General features: G+C 37.5%; 1 protein-coding gene across 14 annotated transcripts in view; it reads left to right on the top strand.

Moving 5' to 3' along the window:
- Positions 1-27,000, top strand: part of RP1 (RP1 axonemal microtubule associated) — a 335,045-nt gene that overhangs the window by 231,544 nt on the left and 76,501 nt on the right. For 13 of the 14 annotated variants that reach the window (XM_046641544.1, XM_046641545.1, XM_046641549.1 and 10 more), the window contains 3 exons: positions 946-1,004; positions 1,326-1,370; positions 16,553-16,716. In XM_046641544.1, coding sequence (XP_046497500.1) covers positions 946-1,004; positions 1,326-1,370; positions 16,553-16,716 — 268 coding nt within the window. The remainder of the gene's footprint in view (positions 1-945; positions 1,005-1,325; positions 1,371-16,552; positions 16,717-27,000) is intronic. The other variant, XM_046641547.1, reaches the window with a different exon arrangement.

A 27,000-nucleotide genomic window follows, 5' to 3' on the forward strand; every position in this document is an offset into this window, starting at 1 on the left:
TGCCTGGCACACAGAGGCACTTTCTAAATGCTTATTGAATGGATGGATGGACGGAAGGAGTGGAAATATGTTTGAATATGGGAAAACAATAGCTGTGGTCATTGTGGTATAATGATAACATTTATGTACTACTCAGTAGTTCATAGAATATTTTTATATGACTATTCATTTCAGCTTCACAACTGCTCGGTGAGGCAGGTAAATTAGTCAAAGAAACCAAGCTTCAAGAGGGTAATATCACAAAGCCAGTAAGTGGTAAAGTTGGTTTTCTGAGTTCTGCCTTGGCTTTTTCTGCAACAAGGAGCTTCTAACACAGACGTTTGGCTGGTTTTGACGAAAGCTGCTAGGATGAGCTATTACTCACCCTAAGCACATTTTCCAAAGTGTTAATATTTTCACCAAATTTTAAGGTAATATGATTCCTTTTGGAGACACTGAGGAAAAGACATTAAAGGAAGCTATGTGAAAGCAAAGCAGAGACCCTCATGGAGGATGTATTAAAATGGTGGAACTTATTTTTCTGTGCCAAATTTCCCTCAAAACCATGGGCAAACAGACTTTCTAGCTTAGCCCTGGTATCAGGCTCAAAGTCTTAGACATGTCCTGGCCTTTCTTACATCTTGGTGGGGGGGCGTGCTCTGCTGGAGCCCCAGTTATGTTTGCAAGTGTTAGTGGCTGAGGACTTATGTACCTGGAGAGGTGGATGGTTAGCAGGTTTAGCAATTTATATATTTTATTCCTAAAGCCACAGTTATGATAGCATTTTTACCGCAATGATGAGTACACAGTAGATTTGATTGTGTTTGACTTTATAAAAAGCTATTTTTATAGTTACCTTTTAAAGTCCAAAATTAATGCAGAGTCAAGCTTACTGTAAAAATTAAGAAAAACAAAAATTAATTTTCTCTTCTTTTCTTCTCTCTTTTTTTTCTTTCTTTTTCTCAGATGGCTTCCCTTTATGTCTCAGGGAATAATTCATTCAGAAATCGAACTTTTTCTTCAAGGTGAGAATTAATGAAACCTCTAGTAGAAGAAAGTACAAGTTGATTTTGATACAACTGGACATCACGGAATATTCCTCAGTTTCCCCCAGAATGTCCCCTTTGATAGTTTACGCTTCACATCAGATTTATAGTTATTCCTCACAGTGAAAATAAAAGCATATGTAAAGATATGTCTTGGCAATGTTGTATGACCTACTGTAAGTTAAAAATCAACCTAAGGATTTGCTGCCATTGAAGAGTTAACACATACTTCTTTTTCTCCCAGTTATAATGTCATCAGACAGATCTATTATTAACTGCACTTCACTTTTATTTTTACAGAAATGCAAATAAATCATCAACCTAAAATACAAGAGGGAGCAAATGGTAAATGCTGTCACCACTTTTCATCTTTTAGTTATCTGAAATAATCTATTTCTGTTTCAAGATTACCTGCCTTGTACAATTTTTAGTATATTCTTATTGTGTTTAAACTATTGATTGAAAAATATTTAATGTGAATATAGAAACAGGCATTAAATTATTGTTTGATTTATGAAGAAACTAACAAGCAACTTTAGTCCCAAATGCTTTTTCCCTTCAATAGTTTAAATATATGGGGGAAATAAATATTTTCAAATGATTGATTTCTATTAATTGCACTATTTTGAAACTAATTTTGCATATTGGTTTCTCAGTTTTCTTTTTAAGTCTTTTGAAATTAGCTTTTTCTGTTAGATCCTCTTCAAATCAACCTGCAATTGTGTTGACCTCGAAAGGCTGTATCTTACAATAAGCCCTTAAGTAATAAAGCTTGAAATGACATTCTAAGTAGAAAAATTATCCACTAATTCCAGAAGTTGGTGGGGTATATATGAATAATATAGGCTAATAGTTTTTAAATGAAGGTTCTACTTAAGGATGAAAATGTTGAAAGTCCTTTGTTAATAATGTTAGCCATGTAATCAACATCAGTGACACCGAATATAATAAAGTTACATTATACAGCAGAGGAGTTTGCCTAGGATTTTGTTAGATATGCTTTATCAGTGTAATTTTGATTAAAATAAACTATTGTAAAATGTTTTCTTACAGTTAATTATTTCTGTGGTTTTAGTTTATTTTATTACCTCATTAAAATGTCACTTTTTTTTATAGTATAAAATGTGGATTAATCACAGGCTTTAGTGTATGAGATAGTATCATTTGTCTGTGAATGGTCCTCTTACTGTATTTCATTTTTAAATTCTGAAGAAGGTGATCTTTACTATTTCTTGGGATATGATTCCAGAAATCCATTAGTAGTCTTATAGTTATATGAATAAGATAATTTATGGTATGGAAAGAACCTTGAGAAGTTAAGTAGTTTACTCTGATGAGGGAATGTTACATTGTGGTTAAAAGTGTTGAAGAGCAAATACAATTTGAAAGTATATGAAGCATGTTTATATAATTCATGCCTTTTTATGTAACTACAGTAGGAAGAAAGTAGACCAAGACGCTACTTCAGTTTAATGGTAGAAGGGGAAAAAAGGGTATCAACTGTGTTGATTTCATTTCATTTTGAGGTAATTAACAATAAATACAATTATGCGTCATCACTCACTTTGTGCCATTTTTAGTGAATTCCCACAATTATCTAAGATGTGTTTCTCAAACTTTGACACCTTATAAACATAAATATTGATAATTCATGCAGGTAAAAACATTTCTCATAGTAAAACTGCATTTCTGAGTTAAATTGAACTCAGTCATAAGAAAGTGTTTTTAATATACTTTGCTGAATTGAATTTCCTAACCATGATCAGTGCCTTTTGTATAATGCTCTTATAGCTAGCCACTATGCTAAACCTTCTTACTAATTCTAATAAATTTATATTAATTCCATAATAATAAATTCTGTAATAATAAATGCATTCAAATTAATTCTAATTCTGACAAATTTTCTCAAGATGCTTTTTGAATGATCTTGTGGAGTCAGCCATCATGTGTGAATAATGACACTCCTTTCTTGTCTGAGGATGCAGTCTAGGTCCTTGGTACAATGTTGAATAGAGGCAACAATGGTAATCTTAACAGTGAACACATAAGTATTTGCTCTGTAGAATCTAAGTGTTTTAGATATATTGGTTTGTTTAGTCCTCACAATAACCCATGAGGTAGATGGTATCACTATTCCATTTTACAGGTGAGGAAACTAAAGGACACAGAAGTTTTTTTTTTAACTTGCCTGAAGTCATACAAGTGGATAATAGCAAATTTAAAATTTGAATCCAAATGGTTTGATTCCAAGAGTCTTTACCATTCTTGTTTTTTTTTTTTTTTTTTTTAAAGATTTTATTTTTTTCCTTTTTCTCCCCAAAGCCCCCCCGGTACGTAGTTGTGTATTCTTCGTTGTGGGTTCTTCTAGTTGTGGCATGTGGGACGCTGCCTCAGCGTGGTCTGATGAGCAGTGCCATGTCTGCGCCCAGGATTCGAACTAACGAAACACTGGGCCGCCTGCAGCGGAACGCGCGAACTTAGCCACTCGGCCACGGGGCCAGCCCCTTTACCATTCTTGTTTTAAAGGAACTACTTCCAAATGCCCCCAGTCATTAAGAATATGTGTGTTTATGTGTGTGTATATATCATCTATGTCTTTGTATTTATTTTGTGTTATCTTTTAAAATTTTTTGTGAGGAAGATTGGCCCTGAGCTAACATTTGTTGCTAATATTCCTCTTTTTGCTTGAGGAAGATTGTCGCTGAGCTAATATCTGTGCCAGTCTTTCTCTATTCTATATGGGATGCCACCACAACGTGGCTTGAGAAGTGGTGCTAGGTCCATGCCAGGGGTCTGAACCTACGAACCCCCGGCCATCAAATCAGAGCATGGGAACTTAACCACTGTGCCACCAGGATGACCCCTGTGGGGTTATTTTTTTGATTTATTAGGCTATATTTTTAGATCTTTAGCTTTCAACCTAATTCCAGACCTAAGTGAAAGGGTATTTTTAACTGTCGAGGGAGATTACTATTGTTATTGTTATTATCTTTATTAATCTTGTTTCATCCAGAACCTTTGTGGAGACAGGTGGGTTTCTGCTAAGCTTCATTTGCTGACAATTTTTTGGATCCCAATTTTTTACTAAGGGTATAGCCCCTTTTGGCTTACTTCAAAAGTCTTGAGTCCAGCCTGTGTGGGCCATAGCCTCCCATTCTCCTGGCCTGGGGCATTGACATTTACCACAAACACAACTCTGGTCTTCTTGACTGCTGACCACTTACCACTCAGTTTCTGCTGATGGCTACTTCGTTATTATTATTATCACTGTTATTATTATTATTTGGCAGTGGGGGATTTTTCTTAACTTTCTTGGGAATGAAATAATATGCTAAAAAGATTTGGATTTTTTTTTTTATTTGCAATTTATCCAAAATCTAGTGGTGTTATACTGAGAGGGCTTTAAAAATAATATCCCAGGAAACTGGCTCAGAAGTATCAGAAACTTGTCTTAAGTCAAGCAGTTACTAAATGAAAGAACTGGTACTGGAATTCAGCTCTTAACTATTATACAAACTGCTTCAGGTTAAATGACTCAGTCTCCTACATGCTCTCAAGGGTTTCTGACTTCAGGAACTGTAAAATTCTTGAAATACTTAGTCGTTTATTTACAGGCAATGCCCACTCTTTGTAGCATGATTATTAGAAAGTTGATGAATTATCTGTAGTAAAGATAATTAAAATACTTTCTCTCTCCTCTCAATTCTGTTTTCCATACATGTTCACTGGCCTCACTACCCAAATAGTGTCTGCTCTAGGAAAGAAACTGAAATTTAACTATTATTAGTCTCAGCTAAACATAATTAAGAACATAAACTATGCTGTAACATCATCGTGCATTTGGAATCAAATGTAGATGGTTTTGGATTGCCCCCTGCTCTGATCATTTATGGCACAATTTTTTGTGGTTGTGTAGGTAATAATGACGTGACCACCTGAGCTCCCGTGTCAGAACCTTCTCCCTGTTTGTAGTCTCATTTCCTGGATAGGAAGACTCACTGTGGGTGCCTGTGAACCTGAGTGGGCTTTAAGGGGTCAGTCTCTCAGATAAGTTCCCATAATGTGTGCAGCTAAGATGCTAGAGAAACTGTGTCTGGGATTACCTCATCAGATCCAACAGAGGTAGCCTGAAACTGGATTAACAAATTCCAGTGGGGCTAAATGGGAAGAGAGAAGTCAATGTGTGGACAAGTTTGGAATCAAAAGGTAGAAGGTGAGCCTAGAGGAATTCTCAGCAGAGGCCAGATGTTGGCTGTAACTGAGTATTTGGTGCCCCAAATCTTTAGCATGTGTCTTCCAGGAGCAGTTAATTGAGCAACCAGGGAGACAATGCAGTACTCCCTGTGCCCTCTGCTTGTCTTTGCCTCATTTTCTCCCGACATTAACTACTCAGTGTTTGGATAGTCATTCTTGTTACAATGATTCTAGAACATTGGTTTACACCTTTTCCTGACTGAGACAAAATACCCATAATTCAACATAGTAATTGAATGGAATGGATTTGACACTAAAACAGTAATACTATGATCTCAGCATCTGCAGAATATCCAGCAGCTATGCAGAAACATTACCACAAAGAGCCTACTCTCAACCAACTTGAATTTAGAGATAATTTACAGAAAGCATAGTATGGTTTGGGGTGAAATAGGATTAATCAAGTGGTTCTTACTTAATCTGAGGCAAGGTTTCTCAATCTTGAGACTGTTGACATTTTGGGCTGGATAATTCTTTGTGGTTTGGGACTGTCAAATATATCAGGATGTTTAACAGCATCCCTGGTCTCTACCTACTAGATGCTAATAACACTCACCCCCCAGTCGTGACCACAAAAAAATGTCTCCAGGCATCACCAAATGTCCCCTGGTGGCAAAATCATTCCCAGTTGAGAACCACTAGAGAATAGTTGTTCTGTTGGAAAATGGGCTAAGAAATGTTGGGATGAGCAAGTCTGGAAAGACAGATATGACAGACTGTATTTGCTAAAAATGTCTGTAACTGCAACATTTCCTGTCCCATGTGCTCTTCCAGAATCTTGCCAATCCCCCATCAAAAGGCGAAATCAACCTGGGCAGAACTTTAAGACTGCTTGAATTAATACTATGCAGCAGAAGTTATGCTATATGACATTTCTGCTATATGCTAATAGGTCATAAAAAGTGATACTTACTGAAACAGGTTCATTTTTGCCTGTCACCCAGAAAGCCAAACACTGAGATGACAAGATTGCAGCAGAGAGAGTGTTTAAGCACAAGGCAGCCAAGTGAGGAGAATGAGTCTCAAATCTGCCTCCAAAAAATGGGGACTCAGGGATATTTATGGGATAGAGGGGTAAGATGGTCTGAAATGTGGAGATAGATGATTGGAGGTGAGGAGAGGTGAGGTAATTGATGATCTGCACAAGCATAGTCAGACTTTATGCCTCTTCATAGGGCGCATGTTCACAAAATGGTGACATTAGCATGAGGTGAGGGTGGAGTTTTAGTCTCCTGACATCAAAGATCACTTACGGGCATCTCCATGGGCCCAGTTGCTGGGTTGGTGGTCTTAACTAGCCTGAAGTGGATGAGGGGTTCTAATTCCTGAAAAATAGCTCAAACATGCATTACCATGTGACCCAGGTACCAGGGAGATGTTATCTATAGGAACCTCGTGGGAGTCAGAGAACATATTGCCTAAACAGCACAGTAACAATGGGTGGGTTAAACAGCTAAAAGCTATAATCAGTAATTATAAAAAGGGAAAAAAAAAACTTTATTTACTAGCTACTTAATCATCAATGGCTAATTGTTTGCTCATTTCAATCCCCCCTATTCTTTGATCATTCTTTGTTCTTGAGGGATTCAGGGCGACAACCCATCTAGCTATTTCCTGCTGAATTGAGTCATAGATCTGGGTTATAGGAATGAAACTATTTAAACTATTTAGCACTCATTTGGAAATATTCTCTTGTTCCCAGCTTCAGATTGACATTTTTCATTATTAGAATTTTTGTACCTTGCTCAATAGTTTTGGGACAACATCTAAAGGCACATTTTATAATCAAGTATCCAACCAGAAGGATAAGAAGTATAGACAACCCAAATTTTAACAGTCCCTGAAAAATAGACCTAATCCCTTGAGGAATCCAAGAAAACCGTCCTGAAAACCAGCCTGGACCTGGTACCCCTGGGGATATGTGCTGTAGCGAGGTAGCTTGTTGTCTGATTTTCTCTATGTGAGTCTCAACCTCTGCTGAGGTGTTGATGTACATGCAACGTGATGAGTTAGCTATTGCCAACTCCTCCTTGTTTGGCTAGGGTATAGTCTAAAGCTATCCAATTGTCCAGAACAACCCTTGCCAATGAATCTAATGCTCTCTGTTGGGCTGCTATTGCCTATGCCGTTTCATTGGCAAGTATCCCCAAGGTGAGAGAGAGATTCCTTATCATGTGCTCATGGGCTGCAACACCCCACCAAGGCAACGAAATTCACCCAAAGAAATATTTGGCACCATTCTCTTGGAAGCCAGGCAGGTAATTGTTATCATCACCTGACATGGACCTCTTAGTTCCAGAAAAAAGTTTAAAAGAACTGGTCCAATGTTGGGGCTCTCCTGCTCTGTATATAGATAAAGGTGTCGTTAGGTAACCCAAAAGACAGTACCCCTGTATTAGCCAAGTAGCCAAGCAATTGTAGGTCCAATTCTGATGATCAAACTCACATACAAAAACATAGCCAGAAGGGACACATACTGTCTGGATTCCTGGCATAAGCATTTGGACTTTTGTGTTATTTAGCCATAAGGCTCTTACTTCTTTAGAGCACTCACAGAAACTTTCCCTTGAAATTATGGAAAGATTTGAATTCATTCATACCATTTGAAGGATGTTTAGCCATGTAAAATAAGCTGTCACCATGGATTTTTACATATAGGTTATGCGGGAGTGAGGATGCAGTGGCTTCACTCTATATCTTAGTTTTTTGGTGGGCCTGAATAATTATGGTTAGTGTTTGGATGCCAGTAAAGTTTGTTACAGGGATTACTAAAGGGTCCTGATGTTCATGTACTGAGTGAACTTTCTAATGATATATCCAATATTTAGTAAGGTTCCCAGCTTTTGCCAAAGATTGTGAGATTCCCACAAGTGAATTGTCCTTCCAACAATAAACAAGGATGAAATAATTGATCAGGGAAAAGATGAAGCCATATCTTAATGAGACCATGATTGTCAGAGGAGTACTTCTAAAAGATTAGCAACAGGCTGTACAGTTACTTAACTGGCACTTGCAAAGAAAATGGTTCAACCCTCGTAGCATGCCAGTGAATGCACAGCCGGTCTATGAGACATAGAAAAGTATCACAAAGAGAACAATTATCAAAACAAGTGTGGCTAGGATGTAAGAACCCCAGTTGGCTGTGGATGTCTCTCTCATGACTTCTTCCTTTTCCTGAAAAGTAACTTTAGGTCACTTAGAGGTTCACAAGAATAGAGGCAGGTAGTAAGGAGAAGTCAGTATCTGAAGTATAGAATGAGCCAAGGTCAGGACGATCTTGGCTACGATGTTTTTCCAGGCTATGATTCCCATTTCCCATGATGTTCTGGTAGATGGGACGTGGTGGGTCTGATGATTCTCTTGGGACCAGCTTGATTCGAGTGTGGTGGATCCACAGCTTAATTCTATTCAGTGTTCTTGAGGAATGGGTTACCAGCAGCACTTCAAAGTGCCCAGAGATGATCCTTCTCTACCAAGTCTGGCCCAAATTTCAGATTCATTGGCAAAAGAAATAATTATTGTTGTTTTAAGCCATTAAGTTTTAGGGTAGTTTGTTATAGCAATAGATAACTACAGCAGTAGGATGGGTAAGGGGTAGTTGATATAGAACTGCTTGCGTAGGTCAAGACTAAATGTATTGAGGATCATGAGTTGTTATCCTAGCGACTGGCACACGGTGATGTGGTTCTGACGGTAGGTTTGGACCTTGTAGATTGCCTCGAGGTTGGAGCATGAAGTACTTGAGAATTGTTAGCAAATACTCAAAGAGAGACAAGTTAAGCTTTCTTAGCCAAGGTAAGGTGGGCAATCAATAGAGGCAAAGGACATGAGGCATGGGAAAGGTTTAGCAGCAAGAATGAAGAATAAACTTGAGGGGAATTTGGGATAAGGACAAGGAGGAAATACCATTGATGAGAAGCTGGAATCTGGGTGGAGAATGGTCACAGGGAACCTGAAGCATCTGATAGGAACTTGACATTTAGCTATCGTGCTATCCTCCTTGCCACGGATCAAGGTTTAAAAGGAGTCGAATATACTAAACAGTCAGGTAGGGGATTCATGGTAAACTGCAGTAAAGAATAGTTATCCCACCTTAATAGTGATATATAACAAGTTCCAACATGCACGGAGGCTACTGAACATCCTGGTTAATGATGCAGATTCTAAATCTTGACTGCACCACTTACTCACTGCATGGCTTAGAGAAATCACTTGTGTTTCTTTGTGCCTCAGTTCTTTTTTAGAAAATGGAGACAATAATAGAAACTATCGGTTGCTTTGAGGATTAGATAAAATAGTACCCATGAAACACTTAAATGAACCTGGTACATCTCATGTACACAATAAATGTTGACCTTTAAACTTTATTTTCCCTTGTGATAAAATGTGTCACTGGTGTTAAGCATCCAGTGGCATTCCCACTGTACAAGCATTTGGGGAGCAAGCAACACACCCCACCACCTTCAACTGTCTCTATCGCTAATTCTTTTCCATTCAGCCCTATAAACTGTGTTGTCCTTTACCATGTCACACAACAACAAATAATAAATAGAATCATGGGAATGACAAAAGATTTGCCCTAAGGTCAATATAAAATATATAATAGATTCATTTTTGATAGTGTTTTATGCTTGTTTTCCAGACTTAAGGGGAGAAAATTGGGCATTGTTTGAGACCATTTTATTCTAGGAAGCATAACTGTTTCTAATTCTGCATCAAATTTATCCTAACTCTTGTGGTAGTCAATGCATAATTTCTCTATTGGTTTACATGATAATAGGATTAATGATATTTGTCTCTGGGAAGAATAAAAATATTTGTTAAGTACTTAAAAAAATTCAAAAAATCTCATGATCCTCTTATGAGGTTGTATTTTGAAGGACTTATGAGTTTATACACATAGAATTGTTTGGAGATAAAATTATCAAAAATTAGAATAAAGTAATAATTTGTCTTGTTTACAGTATCTCTGCCAAATCTCATTGAAATATATTTACATGCCCTTCCAATTTTGAATGATACAAGGTCAACATTGTTTCTATTATCTTTGTGCTAATAATAAGACCAATTATGAGGCAAATAACAATGTCCTTGTCCTCTGTAGAAAAATGACACTAATGACACATCATCATCAGGACTGGTTCTTTATTGATTGAGAAATAGTTATATATTCTACTAAAACATTCTTAATAATACCTTGAATATCCTTCGTCACACATATAGTCTTTACTTTTCAAAATACTTCTTAATACATCCCAAAATGTTTTATGAAACATTCACTCATTCTTTTTTGAGAGGCTACTATGCCCCAAGTATTGTACTAGGCACTGGGGAAAGAGAATCATTGAAGACCACAACTTGCCCTTCAAGGGGCTTGAAGTCTGGCTGAGTGGATAGGGGTGGGAGGACACAGACAGACAGCTCTTATTTACATATTTAATGGTTGAAGTATAGAGAGAAAGGTTCTTTCTAGTTACTGGGAGGGGCGTCTGGAAATGCTTCTTAGAGGAGGCAACCTTCGAGTTGGGCCTAGAGACACAGGTGTTTACCGGATGGGAGGAGGAAAAGAGAGGTAGAGGAGAAACATTCTGGCAGAGGGATTTCAGGAAAAGTCCTGAAGGTGGGAAGGAGCCCTGTAGGGTATCTGAAAGGTGCAAGGGAAAGTGGCTGTGTAAGAGGAAGTTTCAGAGGGGCAAGAGGCTACTTGGTGGGGAAGCTGTGGGTATCACTATTATGAAGAGAGGTGAGGGGGCCAGTCCGGTGACGCAGCGGTTAAGTGCGCACGTTCCGCTTCGGCACCCCAGGGTTTGCCGGTTCGATCCTGGCTGCGGACATGGCACTGCTTGGCAAGCCATGCTGTGGTAGGCATCCCACATATAAAGTAGAGGAAGATGGGCACAGATGTTAGCTCAGGGTAGGTCTTCCTCAGCAAAAAGAGGGAAATTGGCAGCAGTTATCTCAGGGCTAATCTTCCTCAAAAAAAAAAAAAAGGGTTGAATTAGGCATTTGACAGGCACATCAATCTATAGTAATGTTAAGATATAATTATGGATGTCAAGATGGAGAAAGTTTTATTTATTCTGATCTCTCTCAAGAAGCAAAGGGAATATGGGTGAAAGGAATTCTTGGATTCATCACCTAGAGTGTGGGGGACCTTCACGGAGCTTTGGGAGAGGAGGTGGATCTGGTTAACTTTAGGGTTTTGGTTCCCCTGAGTCACCTGTAGTTTTCCTCCGTCTTCCCCTGCCACGATGCTCAACCTTTGCACCAAGTAAGAGTCAAACAAGCATTTCATGCATAGTGATATTGGTCTTAGGCTGTCCTAGTCTACCCCTGATTGTAATCAGGGCAGGGGAGGGTTGCAATCTGCAGAGGTACATTGGGTTCTGTGACTGTCAGTGTATCTTACTGTGCCTTGCTCCATTAAGGGAAGTACCTTGGGAATGTGCTTGCTGTCTCGTGGGTCATCAGGCAAAGAAGCCCTGTCCCATAGTCTTTACTGTGCATTGTCATGACTTAAGGCATGCAGCTTTGAGGAGTTTTTTCCTCAGTATGCTGAACTAACAATTACATGATAAGAGCTTAATTTACATGCATCCTCCCTACATTTCTCTGAGTGTTCAGTGGGTAGTTGCCAAGTAACTGAGAATGTGTCTAGACACAGACGTTTCTATATTCAACCACAAGGTCAATTTTCTGAGCTACGAAGTGAAGTGCATGTAACCCCTGCAACAGAACGCATAGAATAAAGACAAGATAAAATGTTCAGATCTAAGAAAGGGCTATTGCACTTTGCTATCTATAGGGACTTTGTTCACCAAAATAACTCACTCGTGCCTTCCTCAAAATAAACCTCCAATTAATAAGAAAACTTTGCAAAGGAAAATGTTAACAGCAGGCCAGCAATTTATTTTTTTCCTTTACCTGGGAAATGAAAGAGTTGCCTCAGTCAAATCCCCTTGCTTTTATGCTAATAATCAGACCTCCTGGTAAAAACGCTCATGGTATTTATAAGTAAAAAGATAATAGAGAGCTCTTATCTGTGAAATGCTTTCAGCAACTGTTCCAGTTTTCTGTTGCTACACAAGATATCACCCCAAAACTTAATGCCTCAAAACAATATTATTATCTTTCACCTTTCAGTGGGTTGCCATGGCGCAGCTGGGTGACTTTTGCTTGGAACTTCTCCTGTGATTTTAATCAGATAGTACTGCGGTTGCAGACAAGGCTAGCTGGACTTCAAGGTGGCTCACCATGCTGCCAGTTGATGAGACTGGGAGCTCAGCTTGGGCTACCTACCTATTTGGGGCCTCTTCATATGACTTTGGTTATCACAGCTTGACTCCTGGGGTCCGAGAGGGAAAGTCCTGAGAGAATGTTCTAACAAACCCAGGTGGACTTAGACTCTGAAGTCCCAGAATGTCTCTTTGGTTCCATTGTATTGCCCAAGGGCAATGCAGACTCAAAGGGAGAGGAAATAGACTCCACCTCTTAACAGAGCAGTAAAATAGTCACATTGCAAAAGAGCAGGTAGGTTGGGAGATGTCAGTGAGGGCTTCTTTAAATAACGCAATCTGACACAGCAAGATATGCCTAGTTTGTCTAGTTGCCTCCTGTAAATAAACCTGGTATTTATGGATCGGTGGGGGCATGATGAGATTGTTACATAACCTAGGAAATCAGTGGGGTTTAATAGTTCTGCATGCGTTGTTTAAATCTCTCATGTTAAATCTGAAGCAGCACATGTTCTAATGCAGGCTGGAGAGGACATTTCTTAGTTATATTGGTCATGTAGGGCAGGAGTCAGCAAATATCTTGATAAAAGGCCAGATAATATGCATCTTAGGCTTTGCAGGACATATGGTCTCTGTCATAGCTACTTAACTCTGTCGTTGTAGCACAAGAGCACCCATGGACCATACATAAACAAATTGGTGTGGCTGTGTCCCCGTGAAACTCTCATTACAAAAATGGGTGCAGGCTGGATTTGGACAGTGGGCTGTAATTTGCCAACCCCTGATCCCTGATCTCTCCAAAGAAAGAACGCTTAGCCTGTGGCTTGCTGGTGAATCATTAGTAAATGTGATAGTAGGTAATATCTATAAACTCTGTCAAGTCCGATTTAATAATTTGACTCACATGGTCCATTAGAGAGCCTCTTTAATATCTATCACAATGTTTGTACATAATATGGACACTTAGTATCTGTAAATCAGCCAGTAAACAAATATTAATTGAATTCCAATTGTTAGCACAGCATTATATGCTGAGGTTCAGGATTTCCTAATTCAATTGTATCTATACTAATTGCACTTAGCTACATGAGAATGGCAAATGACAGAGCACATATTTTTCATTGTTAAAGCAGAAATTCGTCTTAAACCTTACTTCGTTATTGACAAGAAATCCAAATTTATTATGGGCTATTTAGAGGTCATAGAGTATATCTAGACTACTTTTAAAACATTTTTAACATAAAAGAAAAATAAGCCTCCTAGGAAATAGTCTCCATTAAAAGTTTTCTTTTTTCTATAGCAGAATTTCTTCAAATGGAGGCCACTGCTATAATATCTTCCCAAATTTAAGCTTGAGAGCCAAGAAAAAGAGGATAAACTGGGACATGAGGTAGATCGTCAACAACAGATTATTGCATAGTCAACAAACTTTTGTTTTAAACCTTTCAAAACACTGGTGTATAAAATAAATATTTTGACTCTTTCTTCCTTTGGGAGCTTTGAGTTAATAGCAGTGATTTTCTAAAGGGGTTAACAGACGGCAGTATTTTTTGGTATGACTCTTGGGGGTCGAAAAGACAGCAACTGTAAGGAAAGAAAAAAAGGAGAAACTTGTGTAAACAGAATATGTGAACTCATAGTCTTTTGATTTTGGGGAGTGAAGAAAGGTTCACAATAGAAAGTTACAGAGAAGAACTTGTAGTTGTGACAGATACAATAAGCAATACAAAAACTATAGACATATTTTTAGCTCTGATAAAAATAAACTGTTTCTGGGGCTGGCCCAGTGGCGTAGTGGTTAGGTTCTCAGGCTCTGTTTGCCAGCTTGGGTTCGCGGGTTTAGATCCCAGATGAGGACATACACACTGCTCATCAAGTCACATTGTGGCGGTGTCCCATATACAGGGTGGAGGAAGACTGGCAGAGATTGTTAGCTCAGGGACAATCCTCCTCAAGCAAAATGAGGAAGATTGACAACAGATGTTAGCTCAGAACCAATCTTCCTCACCAATAAATAAATAAATAAATAAATAAATAAATAAATAAACCATTTCTCAAGATAGTGAAATTTTAATTTAAATATGGACTCAGAATGTTCCTCTGTGTTATTTTCAACAGAACTTCCTATATTGTATTTTAGATAGAGACATTCTTAAAGAAAGTTGTGATCATATTTTAAAAGTATACAACAGAAAATATTGGAAAATATTTTTTTCCAGTGGTAGAAAAGAGAATTATGCCCAGCAAAACTCAAAAATCAACAAAAATCACCACAGAAAACATTTCATTAGTTGTTCCACCTTTAAAACTCATGTTGTGGTGACATGCTGATTCCCAAAGGGAAGAACACAGGAGTATTATATTTTATAAATCAATGGCTCATTGCTATTTGTCCCTATTTTAGTAAACAAGATATCCAAGCCAATGTGCAAACTCACTCCTGTCCTCTCCCCATGAAAGCATGATACAAAAATCCCAGGGCAGGCCCAGATGCAAGGGAAGGAGATAAGGACAAGACAGGAAAGAAGATCTAAAAAAAAAAGACAGAGATTCTTTAACTTCTTGAATTGTGCATCAAAGCACAGATGGAAGGCTTTCTGTAAGAATTAATACCGTGATAGGATTCTCAGTGGGATTATTGTTTGAAATTTGCATGTTTCCTATTTTCCCACATGAATTGCAATTCCTCGAAGCAAACTTGCTGGGGGGTAGAAGTAGACCACATGCCTTTGCGTTCTGCCCCTCCTTCGGCATTTTGGTACCAAGGCTTAAGTTCCATCTTTATTATCAAATGTAACATTATGTAAAATTTACTTGATACAAGTTTTGTTGAGCCAACTAGAGATAGTCAGATGATCTTTGTGGATATATTGGAGAGAGAGTGGAGAGCAGCATTAAGTACTAAAAAGAAAAATAATGTCTTAGTGGAGGAGTTACTGAGAACTCAGGTGTCCAGAATGGTGATAGATCTTAATCACAATTTGAAAATGTAGAAAATACTCACAAGGCAGTATGTGTTTATGTAACCTTTGAAAATAACAATAAAGACATCTTTAATTGCCTCTGCAACCCAAGGACAGCCTGTGATGAGTGGAGATGCGTGCCCTGCATAGAGTTCTAGCAGACAGGACTTTATCCTTTTTTGTGCTTGACTTTGTGGGGTGAGTTCAGTGCAAGAGGGTTTTACCGCACCACGGTTAATGGTGTAGTTTTCCAAAGTGCTCAAAGTAGTTAAATACTGTCTCAATTTGTCTTTCCAACCAACCTATTATAGAGCAACTTGTAGATCTTTATAAGATGTTTTCTGTCATGCTCTGCTTGTCCCAAATTTTCCTGTGCTGCCAGCATCACCACGGCAGGAAGCTCGATGATCCATTCTGCTTAATGACACATTGTCTTCTCTATTTCAAGTGCATCTTTTCTTCATCTTCCCTCTCCCAAACACAACTCCTTTTGCTAGGCCTTACATACAGTATTTTGCACCTTACTTCTCATTTCATTCTAACCCTTAGGAAACTCTAGCAACTTTTTCCTGAAAAAAATTTTAGCACCTTTTGTTTTGTTTTTAGGTCTTATGTATCTTCACCATGATTCTGCTGGAATTCGTGAACTGTGTTACTAGCCCCAGCTTGACAGGGCATTCCCTAATAAAGATAATGCCTAAACATCAGGTTATCAGTTTGTATGTCAATCCATTTCCACTCAAAGTTTTGACAGTGATGCCTAAATAGACTCTGAATCTTCCAGTTGAACACCGAGTACTAAATGCCTCTAACTGAGTGTTTTTGCCCAAAATATCTCCTGTCCTGAAAAGCCTACTATTTACTTGCTTTCTGGTGAAAATGCTATAATATTTCCCAAACTTTTCCACGCAGTAGCTTCCAAAAAGAAAGTCCATGATCAGCAATCATTTTAATACTTCTTAATTTCATAAGTTATTTATTTAATAACTAAGTAGATTAACTAGAATTCCTCACTTCCTAATATTAATATGGTTTTGCTCCACAATTTCATATTGATTTCCTTTTTCCTTTGCAGAAGGAGATTGGAAGGTGACTGTTATCACTGGGGATCTTGAAGATGCCGGCACCACGGCAACAGTATCCCTTTCTGTCTATGGAGAAACAAGATGTTCAGGTCCTATTATTTTGGGATCTGGGAAACACCAACTGTTTAACTCCAACAGTGCAGATATATTCAAGGTAAAATGGATAGGCTGTAACTTTCTTACTAAGATAATTAAAATATACATTCCATAATATGAAATAGAATGTTTTTTGTTGGTTGGTTTGTTTTGGTATTGCATTTGCATTACATTTTCCTAATAAATGTGAAATCTTCTATCCTAAGGGAGTTGAGAAACAGGAGTAATAACAGGAATGTAAGATTTCGTTTATTCCCCACTTTTTACTTGTATAAAGGCAATAAAGTATATGAACTTAAGACAGTTTAAAATTACAGTGGAAAAATTTACTTCTAATCCTGACATCAAATCAAATATTTCCATATTTGAATGTGTTTTCTAATCCTTGTCCATATCCATGGAGTATGATGCTATGATGGAAAGGTGGTGCAGCCTACTGGCTACGACGTGGTCTGAGGAGTCAGATGGCCAGGATTCAAATGCTGACTTTGCCACTTACCAGCATCGTGCCCTGGACAAGTTACTTAGCCTCTCTGTGCTCAATAACCCATACCTTAACAGGTTATCATGAGGATTAAATGAATTAACCCATGTCAAGTGTTTAGTGCAGTGCCCGAAATGCTCAATAAATGTTTGCTATTAATATTGTTTTATATAAACAATTTTATAGCCTCATTTATATAAGGAGCTACATAGTCTTCTCAATTATAATTTTTATTGATTACATATTGAGTATATGAAATTCACCATTTCATATACTATAGGTAAAATGAAACACTTTGCTACTGTTGGACATTTAAATGGCTTCTAGGTTTTTGCTATTATAAATAATGCTGCAATGAACATATTTTTGACCTTAGTTTCTTCTTTTTTCTAACCAAAGCTATCTTATTTCCTTATGAAAAATTCTGAGAAATGGGATTACTCTTGATTCATTCTGAGAAAGTACTTTGTAAAAGTTTCTAATTTACAGCACAGTGCTTGGAAGGACATAGTAAGCAATTGGTAAATTTTAATTGTTATTAAATCATTACTACACACCCCAAATCATGGTATCTATTTCTGCCATACATAGTGCTTCTTGGGCATTTGTATATCTTCACTGGGGAAATGTCTATTCAAATTCTTTCCTCATTTTTAATTGGATTATTTATCTCTTTACTAATGAGTTTTAGTTCTTTATATATTCTGAATGTGAGTGTCTTATCACATATATGACTTATAAATGTTTTCTCCTCTTTTGTGGGTTGTCTTTTAACTTTCTTGATGCTATGGCTTTGAATTACTTCTGGTATCCTTTCAATTCAGCCTGAAGGATTCCCTTTAGTATTTCTTGTAGGGCAGTTCTGCTAATGATGAATTCTCTCAGTTTTTCCTTATCTGGGAATGTCTTAATTTGCATATATAATTCTTGGTTGACAATTTTTTTCAGCTCTTTGAAGATGTCAACCTACTGCTTTTTGGCCTTCATGATTTCTGATGAAAAGTCAGCTGTTAATTTTATTGAGGATCCCTTGTATGTAATGAGTTGTTTTCTTTTGCTGCTTTCAAGATTCTCTCCTAGCTTTTGGCTTTAAGTTATTTGACTGTGTTGTGTCTGGATGTAGACTGTCTTCCCGTTGGTTTTATCATCTACCATAGTTACAAAGTTGCTGGTTTTTAAGGATATTGCAGAGAGAGAAATGGAAGTAGATCAAGTTACAATGCACGAACCATCCTATTCTTACCAGCATTTATACTCTTCTCTGAATAAGTGCTCCCCAGATTGTTCTACCTTTGATTAATTTCCAGAGTTCTTGAAGATTTGATTTCAATAATTTTTGCCATTGCTTTTATGGAGGAGTAGATTTGTGGAGTGCTTCAATATGCTGTTCCAAGTCTTTCTCTACCCCTTTTTATTCATATTGTATTTTGTTCTGTTTTATTGAAATTTCTATTCCTCTTTGAAATCTTCTATTTGTGGCTATGATTTCTATAATCTGCTAAAGATAAGTAAGAACTGGCCTAATGTAAATGTGACTTTGAACCTACAATGTGTCAGGTGACCAAATCCATGAAATTTAAGAGTCACTGGCCAAGTGGTATTGAAACATTGACAATCTCATTACTGTCAGAACAGCAAAAATTTTCCTTTTATATAACTGGTTGTTGTATTTGGCAGTGTGAATTGACTGTAATGTTCTCCTGACCCAGTCATAGGTCTTGAAGGGGAACTTGATTGTAGAATGGTGTAGAGAATAGAGAAGGATTCTAGCTTCAAAAAAGGGCTGCAAAATGGTGTCAGGCTTTGTAGTAATTTTGGTAGCTACCCTCCATAGACTATAGAGTCAGACCTCTCGGAGCACCTAAAATGTCACTGAGAACCAGGCTGAAGGAAATGAGATATCCTCGGAAAAATGACCAAGACAAAAATCAGAGCAAGAGTCCGTGGTAGCAGAAAGTTTGAAGAGAGTGGCAGAGAGGAGTTCCTAGACCACAGGGACTGGATCTCATTCAGTTGCTAACTATTGAATCTTATCCATTGACTGGCATAGACTAGACACTCATGAATATCTGTTGAAAGCATGAAAGTTTAACGAAAATGACTTTGCTGAAATTTGTTTAATATTTGCTGCTTTCTCTTGGGGCATTCACCGTTGAATTTCCCTTGTGATCATTCTCACCTTGAGGGTATCATAAAGGCATTCCATGTATCTTATGTGTTTATTATTTACTTATAAAGCCTCCTGGAGGTTTAGCTGAGCTTCTTATTGTATTTCTCAAATTGAAACACTAAATACTATTCTCTGTTGCTTGGGAAAAGTTAGTGGCTAAGCCATTCACTCCTAGAAAGTAGTTTCCTGCTTCTTGTTTACTCTTGTATGAAGTCAATTAACTTTGTAGATGAATAGGTTTAATATTTATTGTGAGCTCATAGGGTACTTGCACAATCATTTGAATATCCTTTATGTTCCTGGAATAGGATGCATGGCACATTTTTGCCTTTTTAAAGACAATGTATATCAGTAGAATTTGAAGACCTATAGTTGAGTTCCATCTCTGACCTTTACTATCTAAGAAGATATGAAAAAACCACTTAACATTGCTAAGCTTTAGTTTCCTCCTTTGTAATATGAGTATAATAATACCTTATAATGTTATTGTACAGATTGAAAGAGTTAAAAATTAAAACACTATATAAAGTATAAAACATTCTTGTCTTCATACTCCTGAGGCTGACTTTTACGATCCTGCCCACAAAATGGAGTAGCCTTCCTGATGGGGTGGGATTTAATATCATTTTCTAGATGAATGAGGGCAGAAAGGCAGCTTGGCAGATGGTTGATAGGTAGCTATTGCTGGCATGTAGGGTCTTTGTAAAAACATGTCTGGAGGCTGGAGTAGGAGAAAGGAACAGAGGAAGCCAAGACTAGGCTGGCTGGGTTAGAGAAAGGCAGTGAGCGCATAAGTAATATCAGGAACATTTATCTAGGGCCTTTTCAATGTTTAAAGGTTAGATGTCCATATGGGTCTACAAATTATTAACCATTAGCTAAATGAATGCCAGCCTGTCATTTTGATTTTGGTGCAATTCTGTATGACTTCTTTTTTTAATATATATTTCCTTTCTTTTCTCTCTATCCTCCTTCTTTATCTTTTTCTTCTCCATTGATTGATTGATTGATTGACTTGAAACCTGGAGTTTGGTAATATTTCACACTGACTCCATTTGGCAGTTTAGGAATTGCAGCACTAAGTGATGCCATGTTGACACAATTGACTTGCCTGTGGATGTCAGATCCTAGGGACACTTTAACTTGATCTTTTTCCTCAGTCACAAAAGTTGAAGTATTTTTCAATGACATCTACATTTGCATCACCAAATTTTCACACATGAATTCTTTCAAGAAAAGCCAGTAGAATTACTCTGCTTAAATATAGACTATGCTATAGAAACCAGAACCCTAATACAGAATAAATTACAGAAAGCAGATAACCACTTTTCAGAAGGACTAAATTTTCTCAGAAAGGCCAGATATTAAAACAAAAAGATTATTGACCTCAGATAGTAATCATTTCTAATTTATTGGAGTATAGCATGGCCTACTTCTTAAGAAGCCAAAACCTTTGTGGGGAGAAAAGAAAAAAAGTGTTTACTGATATCTACTCTAAGCTGGATGTTAGATACTTAGGAAAGCTGAAACATGAAAGCAAAAATGTCTTTCTCTAACCTCTCTCTCTTGATCTGGTGAAATGATGTCTCTTTTTTTTCAAAGGCCAACATCTTTATTTGTAGTTTGATCACATCCTCTCTTATCTTTCAGGATTGTGTTCCCTTAGCCACCCTTATTCTTTCTCACAACCTTAGGATGATTCTTTTTAACCCTTGCCTTCAATCTACCAACACGTTTATGTCTTCCCCATTCTAAAAATGACCTTCATTTGCTCTTAAATTACTGACCATTCTCTTTCCCTTCTTTGAAAACTTTTAAAATACTAATTTACCCTGTTGTTTCACCTGTTTCTCTTCTCATTCTCTCCTAAATTTCTTGCAGTTTGGGATTTTCACCCATTACTCTATTTGAACCATGTTTCCTAGGATCAGCAGTGAAATCCTCATTATCCCATCAGCTGTTATCCAGGGTTGTTGGTGAAGTAACTTTTGGGCAAGTGGCTAGTGCAATGATAGATGTGGGTGCTGAAGTCAGATCTCCTAGGTTCAAATTCTAGCTTCTTGACCAGCTATGTGTTTGTGGGTAGTTATTTAAAATTTCGTGCTCTGAGCAGGGAGACATCATCCTTGCATACCCCCTTGACCTCACTATAGCTCAATGAGACTCTGGGAGAAAAGAGCTCCTCAAGAGCAGTGATATTTGAAACTATTACCCAGGAGACACCTCAAGATCTCCTTGTCTAGAGGCCAGCAGGGATTATGACTGTGGCCCCACAGGACTGGATATATTTGCATCCTTTAAAAGCTGCTGCCTGAGAGTCTGGCTTCCAGGCAGTCTGAATACTAGCCTAGGTACTAAACGCAATTCCTCTTCTTGGAGCACTGACAGATGTTTGTACACCCTCAACAACAGGGACATATCAGGAATAAATCAGGAGGTATAGACAACCATAAAGGTTCTAGAGACAGCCAAGAAGAGCTAGGGCAAGGTTGAATGGGAAGGATCATCACTGACAAAGTTTATGAATATTCTAAATCTTGTTTGTCATTTCAACAATATTCACATCATCTTCACCAGGAATGAGTTCTATCACAAGAAACCAGTTTGCTCATCCATAAGGAGCAACTCCTCATTCATTAAAGTTTTATCATGAGATTGCATCAATTCAGTCATATCTTCAGACTCCACTTCTATTCTAGTTGTCTTGCTATTTCTACCACACCTGCAGTTACTTCCTCCCCTGAGGTTTTGAATCCCTCAAAGTCATCCATGAAGGTTGGAATTAACTTCTTCCAAACGCCTGTTAACCTCTTGATATTTTGACCTCTTCCCAAGAATCATGAATGTTCCTAATGGCATCTAGAATGGTGAATCCTTTTCAGAAGGTTTTCAATTTACTTTGCCCAGATCCATCACTATCTGTGACAGCTATAGCCTTACAAAAGGTATTTCTTAAATAATAAGACTTGAAAGTTGAAATTACTCCTTCATCCATGGGTTGCAGAATGAGTGTTTTGTTAGCAGGCATGAAAACAACATGAATCTCATTGTACCTCTCCATCAGAGCTCTTGGGTGACCAGGCGCATTGTCAGTAACATTTTGAAACGAATCTTTTTTTCTGAGCAGTAGCTCTCAACAGTGGGTTTAAAATAGTCAGCAATCCATATTGTAAACAGACGTGCTGACATGCAGGCTTTGTTGTTCAATTTATAGAGCACAGGCAGAGGAGATTTAGTATAATTCTTAAGGGCCTTAGGATTTTTGGAATGGTAAGTGAGCATTGGTTTCAAGTGAAAGTCACCAGATGCATCAGCCCCTAGCAAGAGAGTCAGTCTGTCCTTTGAAGCTTTAAAGCCAGTCATTGACTTCTCTTCTCTAGCTATGAAAGTCCTAGATATCATCTTCTTCCAATATAATTCTCTTTTGTCAACACTGAAAATCTGTTGTTCAGTGAAGCCACCTTCATTAATGATCTTAGCTAGATCTTCTGGATAACTTGCTGAAGCTTCTACATCAGCGCTTGCTGCTTCACCTTGCAATTTTATGTTATGGAGACAGCTTCTTTCCTTAAATCTCATGAACCAACATCTGCTAGCTTCAAACTTTTCTTCTGAAGTGTCTTCGCCTATCTGAGCCTTATGGAATTGAAGAGAGTTAGGGCCTTTGTCTCAATGAGGATTTAGCTTACGGGAATGTTGTGGGTGGTTCTTCTGTCCAGACTGCTAAAACTTTATCCTATAAGGCTGTTTCACTTTCTTATCATTTGTGTCTTCACTTAAGTAGCTCTTTTAATTACCTTCAAGAACTTTTACTTTGCCTTCCTGACTTGGCTAACTGTTTGGTGCAAGAGGCCCAGTTTTCAGCCTGTTTTGGCTTTTGACATGTCTTCCTCACTAAGCTTAATCATTTCTAGTTTTTGTTTTAAAGTGATAAATGTATGACTCTTCCTTCCACTTGAACACTTAGAGGTCATTGTAGGGTAATTAATTGGCCTAATTTCAGTATTGTTATGTCTTAGTGAATATGGGGGCCAGAGGAGAGAGAGAGAGATGGGGAAACAGTGGTGCTGTCCGAACACACACAACATTTATCAATCAAGTTTGCCATCTTATATGAGCATGGTTTGTGGCACCCCAAAACAATTGCAATAGTAACATCAAATATCACTGATCACAGATCACCATAACAAATATAATAATAATGAGAAAGTTTGAAATATTGCAAAAATTACCAAAATGTGACACAGAGACATGAAATGAGAAAATGCTCTTGGAAAAATGGCACTGATAGACTGATTCAACGCAGGGTTGCCACAAAACTTCAATTTTTGAAAAATGTAATATCTACAAAGTTCAATAAAACAAGGTATTGCTGTACATAGAAACAAACACAGAGAGCCAAGCAAAATGAAAAAACAAATAAATATGATCTAAATGTATTTGGAGGACAAGACTTCAGAAAAAGACCTTAGTGATATGGAGATAATTAGTCTACTTGTTAAAGAATTCAAAGTAATACTCATAAGGATGCTCACATACTTGGGAGAAGAATGGATAAACACAGTGAGCACTTCGACAAGAGTTGGAAAATATAAGAAAGAACCAATCAGGGCTAAGAATATAATAACTGAAATGAAAAATGCACTAGAGGGAATCAACAGCAGATTAGATGATACAGAAGAATGGATCAGTGAATTTGAAGACAGTGTAGTGGAAATCACCCAATCAGAATAGCAAAAATAAAAAAGAATTTTTAAAAAATGGGATAGTTTTAGTGGCCTCTGGGACAATATCAAGTGTACTAACATTTGTATTACAGGGGTCCCAGAAGAAGAAAAAAGAGACAGGGACCAGCCCAGTGGCACAGAAGTTAAGTTCATGTACTCCACTTTGGCGGCCTGGGGTTCACCAGTTCAAATCCTGGGCATAGACTTGTGCACCGTGTATCAAGCCATGCTGTGGCAGGCATCCCACGTATAAAATAGAGGAATATGGGGACCGATATTAGCTCAGAGCCAATCTTCCTCAGCACAATGAGGAGGATTGGTGGCAGATGTTAGCTCAGGGCTAATCTACCTTAAAAAAAAAAAAAGAAAAAAGAGATAAAGAGGTAGAAAACCTATCTTAAGAAATAATGACTGAAAATTTCTTTAACCTGGGAGAGCACACAGACGTGTACGTCCAGGAGGCACAGAGAGTCCAAAACAAGATGGACCTGAGGAGATCCACACCAAGACACATTATAACTAAAATGTCAACAGCTAAAGATAAAGAGAGAGGGGGCCAGCCCCATGGCCGAGTGGTTAAGTTCGTGTATTCTGCTTCGGCGGCCCAGGGTTTTGCTGGTTCAGATCCTGGGTGTGGACATGGCACCACTCATCAGGCCATGTTGAGGTGGCATCCCACATGCCACAAGTAGAAGGACCCACAACTAGAATATACAACTGTGTGCTGAGGGGATTTGGGGCAAAAAAGAAATTAAAAAAAAGGATTGGCAACAGTTTTTAGCTCACATGCCAATCTTTAAAAAAAATAAAATAAAGAGATAATCTTAAAAGCACCAAGAGAAAAACAACTAGTCACATATAAGGGGGCCCCCTGCCATAAGACTATCAGCTGATTTTTCAGCAGAAACTTTACAGGCCAGAAGGGAGTGGCATGATGTAGTCAAAGTACTGAAAGGAAAAAAACTCATAACCAAGAATACTCTACCTGGCAAGGTTATCATTCGGAATTTAAAGAGAGATAAAGAGTTTCCCAGACAAGCAAAAACTAAAGGAGTTCACCACCACTAATCCAGCATTACAAGAAATGTTAAAGGGATTTTTTAAAGGAGAAAACAAAAGACTACAGCTAGAAATAAGAAAATATATGGAAGATAAATCCTCACTGGTAAGGGCAACTATATAAAACTAGTGTGAAGGTTTAAAGATAAATGTAGTAAAATCCACTGTAACTACAATAAGTAATTAAGGGATATATTGAATAAAAATATGTAAAATATTATGTCAAAAAACAAATTTTGGGTGAGGGGGAGTAAAAATGTAGACCTTTTAGAATGCATTCAAACTTAAGTGACTTTCAACTTAAAATAGACTGCTAGATATATGAACCTCATGGTAACCACAAATCAAAAACCTATATAGTCATGCATTGCTTATGACAGGAATACATCCTAAGAAATGTAACATTAGGCAATTTTGTCATTGTGCAAACATCAAAGAGTATATTTATATAAACCTTGATGGTATAGCCTACTACACACCTAGGTACTAATCTCATGGGACCTCTGTTGTATGTGTAGTCTGTTGTTGACCAAAGTGTCATTTTTTGGTGCATGACTATAATAGATACACAAAAAGTAAACAGAAAGGAACCCAAAGATAACACTAAAGAAAGTCATGAAACAACAAGGAAGAGAGCAAGAGAGGAAGAAAGGAACAAAGAAGAACTACAAAAACAACCAGAAAGCAATTAATAAAATGGCACTAAGTACATACCTATCAATAATTACTTTAAATGTAAATTGACTCAATTCTCCAATCAAAGGACATAGGGTGGCTGAATAGAAAAATAAGACCCATCTATATGCTGCCTACTAGAGACTCACTTCAGATCTAAAGACACACACAGACTGAAAATGAAGTGATAGAAAAACGTATTCTATGCAAATGGAAATGAAAAGTAAGCTGGGGTAGCTATACTAGTATTGGACAAAATAGACTTTAACAAAAGACAAAGAAGGACATTACATAATGATAAAGGAATCAATCCAACAGGAGAATATAACATCTGTAATATTTATGTACACAACATAGGAGCACCTACAAATATAAGGTAAATATTTACAGACATAAAGGGAGATATTGATAGTCATACAATAATAGTGAGGGACTTTAATACCTTATTTACATTAAAGGATAGGTCATCCAGACAGAAAATCAACAAGGAAACATTGCCCTTAAACAATACACTAGACTAGATGGACTTAATACATATATAAGAAACATTCCATCCGAAAACTGCAGAGTACACACTCTTTTCAAGTGCATGTAGCACATTCTTGAGGATTAATCACGTTAGGTCACAAAACAAATTTCAACAAATTCAACAAGATTTAAATATATCAAGCATCTTTTGTGACCACAAAAGTATGGAACTAGAAATCAATTACAGGAAGGAGACTGGAAAAAACACAAATATGTGGAGACAAAACAACATGCTATTAAAAAAACCAATGTGTCAATGAAGAAATCAAAAAATACCTTGAGACAAATGAAAATGGAAACACAACTTTCCAAAATCTATAAGACACAGCAAAAGCAGTTCTAAGAAGGAAATTCATAGTGCTACAGGTCTACCTCAAGAAACAAGAAAAATCTCAAGTAAACAATCTAACTTTACATGTAGAGGAATGAGAAAAAGAACAAAGCCTAAAGTTAGTAGAAGGAAGAAAATAATCGCGATCAGAGCAGAAATAAATGAAACAGAGACTAAAAAGAAAGAAAGAAAGAAAGAAAAATTCAATAAAACTAAGAGCTAGTTCCTTGAAAAGATAAATGAGATTAATCAACCTTTAGCGAGACTCATCAAGAAAAACAGAGAGAGGACCCAAATAAGTAAAATCAGAAATGAAAGAGGAGATTGTATAACTGGTATCACAGAAACACGAAGACTTGTAAGAGAAT

This window comes from Equus quagga, chromosome 16, assembly GCF_021613505.1.
Source record: "Equus quagga isolate Etosha38 chromosome 16, UCLA_HA_Equagga_1.0, whole genome shotgun sequence".
Lineage (NCBI taxonomy): Eukaryota > Metazoa > Chordata > Mammalia > Perissodactyla > Equidae > Equus > Equus quagga.